The sequence below is a fragment of the Nicotiana tabacum genome, chromosome 20 (genome assembly GCF_000715075.1).
Source record: "Nicotiana tabacum cultivar K326 chromosome 20, ASM71507v2, whole genome shotgun sequence".
Classification (NCBI taxonomy): domain Eukaryota; kingdom Viridiplantae; phylum Streptophyta; class Magnoliopsida; order Solanales; family Solanaceae; genus Nicotiana; species Nicotiana tabacum.
The window spans coordinates 60,038,077-60,046,297 of NC_134099.1; the positions used below are offsets into that span (position 1 = coordinate 60,038,077).

At 36.4% G+C, this 8,221-nt stretch overlaps 1 protein-coding gene across 1 annotated transcript; it reads left to right on the forward strand.

Annotated features, from left to right (window-relative positions):
• The first annotated feature begins 507 nt into the window (after window positions 1-507).
• LOC142174182 (uncharacterized) lies at window positions 508-5,736 on the forward strand. The gene is made up of 2 exons (XM_075239955.1): window positions 508-885; window positions 3,728-5,736. Exon 2 carries the CDS (start codon window positions 3,781-3,783, stop codon window positions 4,966-4,968), a length of 1,188 nt encoding a protein of 395 aa, XP_075096056.1. The 5' UTR covers window positions 508-885; window positions 3,728-3,780; the 3' UTR covers window positions 4,969-5,736.
• The last annotated feature ends 2,485 nt before the right edge of the window (window positions 5,737-8,221 follow it).

An 8,221-nucleotide genomic window follows, 5' to 3' on the forward strand; every position in this document is an offset into this window, starting at 1 on the left:
AGCATTTTTTGTTAATTGCTTGCATTTGTCTATGCACATTTATTTTATTTAAATCATGAAAAATACCAAAAAATATCACGCATGGCATTTAGGATTTATTTTTATATTTTTTAGGATTAATTGGTAGTTACTTGTTTTAAAAAAATTGAAAATCACAAAAAATCCTTCATTTTTACACTTTTTCCTTTTATTGATTTTTCTCTTTTGATTTAGGATTAAGTAATTTTTATGATTAGTTAATTAGTTTAGTTTCATATTTTTAGATAATCTAGAATTTAAGTTGTTGGATTTTGATTAAAAGAAAAGGAAAATTAGAAAATAAAAGAAAGAATTGGAAAAAAAGGTTTGTCTTATGAAATTGGGTCAATTCTCACCCAGCCCAGATCTGATCCAAAACTTTCCTTGACCCAAGCCCAATACCCATTTCCCTTCCCTTAAATCCCTAAAACCTAAACAAGAGAGGGATGAGATGATTTTTTTAGACCCCTGCCATTACAAACGGCCAACATGGAGCCCTCCCTTCTGCTTCTTGCGCTTCATTTCTAAAAGAAGAGAAGATAGACCAAAATCATCACCACCACCACCACCCCCATCCAAGAAGATCAGCGGCTGAATAAAAAAATCAAAATCATTAAAGAGATTTCAAGAGTTGCCTGATATCTCTGTTGCTTTTATACAAGTTCAGTTATTTATAAAGCTGATTTTAGCTGGGATTGGAGGCTGTCTTCGGTTTGTTTGTTGTTGATTATTGCTGAAGCTCTATAAGCCATTGCTTGGTTCTTTGCTACTGTTGTCTCCTTGTTTGGCCGTTTCTGCCGCCCAATTTCATTCATCAATTTGGACCTTTATTTGGGTCATTGGTCCTACGGGTCTCTCTGCAGTTAGGTACATATCCCTGAATCTCTAATTTTTTGTATTTGTTACTGGAAATGGGAAGTTCTCAATTCACGGCATGCTGTTAGTTCAATGTTTTGTTGAGTTATTTTGCTATTTTTTTTGTTGAGAAATTGCTTGCTAGATCTTAAATGCTTTTCAGTTATATTACTTTTTTGGCTCTAAATGTACCCTTGTTAGTATCAAGTTGTCACTGCTATGAATTTGAGGAATACATCTCAGAGGATTTCGTGTTCTTCCATTTCCATTGATTTTAGTAATTATATTGATATGGTTGAAGTTTGTTTCGTATTTCCGAAATTCATGTGAGAGATTAGTGGCTCTAGCTTCGATCCTTATTTTGCCTTCAGTAGCATGGTTTGTGAACGTAGAGTTAGGCACTGGTTGTTAGTTCTAATGGATTGTCATGGTAGTTTATCCATTGAAATATTTTGAATTGTGAGCTAATTGGACAACGGGTACAGAAGCACGAAATGGGTTCTTGGGTTAGCATTTTTTGATTCGTGAATATTGAATCTCTGTAATTATGTGTTGAATAAAGTTTCTTAGACCATGAATATGTTCAGGATAAGTTTATACGTTTTGTTTTGGTTTTTGTCTCCTGGACAGGTTTAATGATCTGATGCTATATGTAGAAATATATATTATTTCATCTACTAGATTTAAAAAGAAAAAATTGAAGTAGTTTAAGAAAAAATAACTTATGAACATCCGTAGTTTGTTTTAGTCAAGTAAAGCCCTTTGGAATAATTTGAGGCGTGCCATGCCAAATAAAATCTCAAACGCATGGCCCTCACTTAATTAATTTTAATCCTTTAGAAATCGAGGAGCACCATTTAGTTGAATTTTCCATGGCCCTCGCAAATTTAAAATGTGTAGTTGCTTTAGGCGCGCTATTTTAAAAATTACTTTCCTAAACTCGGGTGTGAATTTCATATGACCCAAATTCAAATCCTAACAACGTTAAATAAAATATGTCGCGGATCGCGGGTGCATTTCATGTGGCGTGATCCAAAGGTGTGTTTTGTATAACGTTGAAATCTTCCTAAAAATGAATAAAAGCGGTTAAAAAGTTAAAAATGCACATAGGTTTAAAAGTGTTTAAAATTAGATAATTAGGCCAATGATAACAGTTAAGCGACCGTTCCAGAACCACGGAATTCGGGGATGCCTAATACCTTCCCCCGGGTTAACAGAATTCCTTACCCTGATTCTGTGTTCGCGGACTGAAAAACAGAGTCAATCTTTTCCTCAATTCGGGATTCGAATCGGTGACTTGGGACACCATAAATTATCCTAAGTGGGGACTCTGAATTTTTAATAAAATGATCCCGTTTCGATTGTCACTTTAAATTGGAAAAACTCCCTTATACCCCTTTACGGGGGTGTAGGAAAAAGGAGGTGTGACAGCTCTGGCGACTCTGCTGGGGATAAGAACCCAGAACTTCCGGTTCAGGGTTCAAGAATTCGAGCTTAGAATAATTGTTATACTTGGATTTATTTATTATCTGGTTTTATTACATGTTTGGGCCTAATGTGCTACGTGTTGCTTTTATCGCGTTGATATTCAATGAACTGTATATAAACTGCTATGAAACCCTTCTTCTCTCTGAGTCTTCTAAATCATGGAGGAGTGTGCACTTCGTGTGACTTCTCTTCTGTTAGAGTCATATCCCAAATTTTAGAACGAGGTTCAGACAAGTTGCAAAGCCGGTGAAGCTTCTGTATTCCCGGTACGCTGCCCCCCTAGGCTCGAGTTGTCCGCTCGGATAAGCCAGGTCTAGAACAATAAACCCAGGTTTTAAAACTAGTATAACAAGACCTCATACCAGATCCGAGTAGGAACGTTTGCTTGCATCACATGCATTTGACTTTGGAGACTCAACACAGGGATTGGGTCTGTCTAGGACAGGTGTACCAAAAATGAAAAGACCATCCTGATGCATCTTACTTGCTACTTGTGCATTTATTTGATTTGGATTTGCATGACTGGCTTCTAGAATAGGGAAAGAAAATGAAAAAAATGAAAATCGAAAAAAAAGAAAAGAAAAGAGAGTGAGAGGTAGGTATTTGAATTACCCTGAAATTCTGTTGAAATTTTGAAGAAAAAAAAAAGAAAAGTCATTTCAAAATAAGTCATATTTTCTTTTGTTCCGTCAAAACTGGGCGAACTACGCGGGTCTGATTCTCACCGGATGTGAGATACGTAGGCAAACCTCATCGGTTCCAGCCCACAATTGTTTTAAAAAAAATCCAAAAATATTTTCCATTACTTATTTATAAAGTCTTTCTTTTGAACCCAATTTTAAAAAAATACAAAATATTTTCTTTTAATTTCTTCTCAAAATCAAAAGATACTTTCATTCTTCTTTCAAAAATGAAAAAGAAAATTCAAAATTCAAAAAAAATTCTTTTTTTAGAAGCATTTCTTTCATAAATTCAAAATAAAATTCCAAAACTATTTTCCTTCTTCTTTAGAAGTTTTTCTTTCGAAATTCCAAAAAAAAAATCTTTCTTCTTTAGAAGTCTTTCTTTGTAAAAATGCTGAAGAAAAATCAAAATCCAAAAATATTCCCTTTCTTCTTTATAAGTCTTTCTTTCGAAAAAATAAAATAAAAAATTCAAAAAAAAAATCAATTTATTTACTTTATTCATGATCTTCCTGAACTACGCAAGATCTGATTCATGTTCCCACATGATACGTAGGTAACCTAAATCAGGTTCGATCACCATTAAAAAAAGAAATGAAAAACAAATGAAGAAATGAAAAAATATTGATAATAATAAGGACCGACTAAGTCCATTCTAACATGTTTTGTTTTGAATTGTGAAGAAAGTTGAGGTGGTCGGTTTGTGGTAAGCTGGAAACACAAGATCCAAGGAAAAATGATAACTGACATCGAAGCTGTTACAAGTGCTCAAGAGACTCAGGGTCAGAGGGTTCAACAAGAGTCTACCGTGTTTGAGAAAAATAGAATACTGAAACAGCAAATGACCAAAATGTGTCAAGCATGGGCCCGTGGTCAAGGACAGCCTCGTCATAAGTCACATTTTGCTACACAACAAGAGCAGTACTACTCTTCTGAGTACCACTCGTACTTGTTTGATCTTCCTGCAAACATTGAGAAGCCTGCCCGAAAGATGGTACAGGAAAAAATAAGCCAAATAGTGAAAAGCTTAGAACAACGGTTGAAAAACATACAAGGGTTGGCAGGTCAAAAGAGTGTTGCCTTCAAAGAACTATGTATGTTCCCCGATGTCCACTTGCCGCCTGGTTTCAAGACTCCCAAATTTGAAAAGTATGATGGACATGGAGACCCCATAGCCCACATGAAAAGGTATTGCAATCAACTGAGAGGAGCGGGAAGAAACGAAGAATTGTTAATGGCTTATTTTAGGGAAAGCCTTACGAGAGTAGCATCCGAATGGTTTTTGGATCAAGACACATCTCGCTGGTATGTTTGGGATGACATGGCACAGGCCTTTGTCAAACAGTTCCAATACAACATTGACATTGCCCCAGATTGCAATTCCCTTTCAAACCTGAAGAAGAAACCAAGTGAAAGTTTCAGGGAATATGCCATTAAATGGAGAGAACAAGCAGCTCAAGTTAAGCCACCCATGAATGACCACGAGCTAATCACTGTCTTCCTTCAAGCACAAGAACCAGATTACTTTCAAAACATGATGTCCACAGTTGACAAATCCTTCTCGGAAGCAATCAAAATGGGAGAAATGATAGAGAATGGTCTTAAGACAAGAAAAATTATAAGTCAAGCAGTTTTTAAAATCGCAACTCAGGCTGTCCGGGTTGAATCTGATAATTTTAGCGACACAAATGACAAGGTTAAAGAAATCATGATGACATCAAGGTCGAGAAGAGGTCCCAGGAGAATATCTCGAAGGTATGAGCAGCCTCCCCAAGTTTTTCATGACTCCACTGAGCAGTATTATCCACCCCAGAACCCTCAATACTCTGTTGCTCCACCTCAGTATGTTGTCCAGCCACCAAAACACCCCAGAAGGCGAGCACGGGCATCACGAAATCTCCAACAGCCTCCACAAAATTTTTAGGTGCCCTATAACCCACATCCAAGCCAGAGGTATAAAGGGGAACAAAGGTTGAAAGATAATTTTACACCAATAGGAGAGTCCTATGCAAGTTTATTTGAGAAGTTAAAGCATTATGACATAATTGCACCTATTCCTCCAAATCATGTAGACTCACGTGCGAGAAGCTTTGACCCTTCTAAAAGGTGTGAATACCATTCCAATGCCTAGGGGCACAATGTTCAAAGCTGTCGGGATTTGAAAAGAGAAATAGAAAGGATGATCCAGGAAAACCTGATTGTGATCCAAGACAATGACACCCAGAATGTCGCGCAGAATCCTTTACCTGCACATCATGATACACACTTTGTGGGGATGATTCCTGGTGACATGGAGTATGAGAATCCTCTCGGGAACTTGCTAACTGAAGTTAATGATGTTGAAATTGGAGAAGGCTCTGTCGATTCTGATGAGCAAATTTGTGGCTAAATGTCAAGCCTAGCAATTGAAAAGTCATTCCCTCCTCACTAGGAAGGAATATTGGTAGCTTGTTTTGATGTTTTTTCTATTATCTGGGTTATTTCAGGGTTGTGAACCAGATTTTATTTATTTTATTGAGTCAAACCCTTCTATCCCTCCATTCTGTTTGTGTGAGTCTTGTCTGTCTGTTCTGTTGCTATTTTTCATTATTCGGGTTATTTTAGGGTTGTAACTCGTATTTTGGGTTGCTTGTTTAGTTATAAAACCCTTTCATCCTTTACTCAATAAAATACAGTTTGTCCTTTTGTGTCATTCTGTTCCTAGTTCTTTTCTCACTAGTTCTAATGACATGACATGCATGCGAAAATTTTGGCCAGATCTTAGGAACTGATTTAATCTGGAATTCGATAACTAAAAAAATACTTTTGAGGATAAATAAAGAGTTGGAATACTTTGGAACTAAGGTCGAGTAAAATTCACCTTCAAATCATTGTGAAGATCGGGCTTGAGGATGTTTAATCAATTGAAGTTTGTTGGAAAGTTTGTCACTAAGGGATGAAAAAATGTCTTGTGACCATGACACACCAAGAAGACAGACATGTTCGTCAATGCTGTGATCGCGAAAAGATACCATGTTTGACGTTCTTGAGGTTGGGAGGCCCTTTTTCTGCTACCCAAACACTTTATATCCTTTACTACCCCTTTTGAGCCTGTGTTATTTTTCTTTGACTACCATCTTTTGGAATCAAGTCTAGAGTCAAAAAAAAGAAGAAAAGAAAAAAATTCATGTCCCAAGAGTACAAACTGGGGCAATTCTTAGAAAGTTCAGAGAAAAAAAAAAGAATTATCAAAGGTCCATGCCCTCAAAAATAGAAGCTGGGGCAAACAAAAAAAAAGAAAAAAAAAAGAAAAGGAAAAAAAAAGAAAAAAAAAAAGAAAAAAGAAAAAAGAGAAACAGAAATAAAGATGAAAAATAGTTTAGGTTAGATGTTTGAACTACGTTCGACCTGATTCCTTAAAAAAGGATACGTAGGCAGCCTCACGGTTCGGTCCAACCAAATAAGAATTCAAAAAAAGAAAAAGAAAGAAAAAAAATCCCCAATAGCTGAAACTAGGGCAGCGATTTTATTTCACTTTTGAAAGAGTCGATTCCAAGAGTTGTAAGTCCACAAACCCCTTTACTTTGAGTTTATTTTGAGCCTTCATGACGTCTTTTCTTTCCAACCTTATCCAAAATCCTTCCAAATAAAGACCTCCCGATATACCTTCAAGAATGCTAAGAGAAGCATGCAATGAGCAACAGTTGTCACATGACGTAGAACACCGTCGAGTTTCTCACAAAAAGGGAAATAAAAAGAAAAGAAAAATGAGAGAGTCTTATTAGTGAAAACCCTCACGGGCACTGTAAGACGACGGTAAGTAGAGATGAATAAATGAGAAAGACTTGTTGGTGAAAATCCCTTGGGGCACCACTAGACGAAAGTGAGTCGCGAAGCTGATGCAAAGAATTGGCACGAACAAGCCCAACTTCAAAGGTCATAAGAATGGCAAAAGGGAAAATTGGATTAGTTTGATAGATCAGGCCGTTGAGTCCAAAATGCATGTCATGACCATTAAGGCTAGTTATTGAAAAAAAAAGAAAAAAAAGAAGAAAGAAGAAAAGGTGAAGAAAAGAAAAAAAAAAACTCTTCCTTCTGTCCTTTCGACATGGGCATTTCTTGTAAATACTTGTTTCTTTGCATCATTGTGTCCTTTACTCTGAGTCAGCCCTTGTCAAAACAAGCAAGAAAAGATTTCAAAATCTGCTACCAGCTTTTCAATTGCACAAAATAAATTTGGCTAGCACACTCGGTTATTACTATTAACATGCCTTGAAGATTCATGCAAAGCCTCCCCCAAAAGACTCTCGTCAGCCTACTTGGAACAAGCAAAGACACCTCGTGATTCTCTCTGACGCACAAATTGCTCAAAAGCGGAAAGTCGTTTCAAGATATTAGAAAAGTCACCTAAGAAAAGATCCCCAGTTGGGATAAGGCTGATTGAGCCACAAATACAAATGGTACAGGGTGTGAAACAATCAGAGTTGGTGCAGAACAAAAGTCTTTTGAAACTGACTCAAGCTGATTGAGTAGAAGCCAAGCTGCCCAAGACTCAAGGCCACAAACCGACCACCATTTTCAAAACTGACAAATTTTTCTTTGTATGAAAGGAACAAAGCGGTGCAAGGAAAGTGATTCAAAAAGAGAAAAAAAATGAAAAAGAAAAAAAAAGAAGAAAAGAAAAGAAGAGAAGAGCCGACAAAGGGAAGTTTCTCAAATCTTTGCCTTTATTTGTCTTGCTATTGTGCATAAAATCTTGCCATTGATCTTCACATTTTCCTCCTATGATAAAAGTCCTAGTCTGATGGATTTTCTTCCCAATATAAATCTTAGTCTAATGAATTTTTCTCCTAAGATAGAAAACCTAGTCTGATGAATTTTCTCCTAGGATATAAATCTTAGTCTGATGAATCTTTCTCCTAAGATAACAAAAAAGGGAACCTAGTCTGATGAACTTTCTCCTAGGATCACGATCTTAGTCTAATGAATTTTTCTCCTAAGATAGAGGACCTAGTCTGATGAACTTTCTCCTAGGATAAACGTCTTAGTCTGATGAATTTTCTCCTAAGATAGAAGACCTAGTCTGATGGATTTTTCTCCCAATAAAAATCTTAGTCTGATGAATTTTTCTCCTAAGATAAGAAAACCTAGTCTATGAATTTTCTCCTAGGATCAAAATCTTAGTCTAATGAATTTTT

Bases quoted from the DNA above. Each gene is read 5' to 3' on its own strand.
- LOC142174182 (XM_075239955.1), top strand. From the start codon at position 3,781: ATGATAACTGACATCGAAGCTGTTACAAGTGCTCAAGAGACTCAGGGT.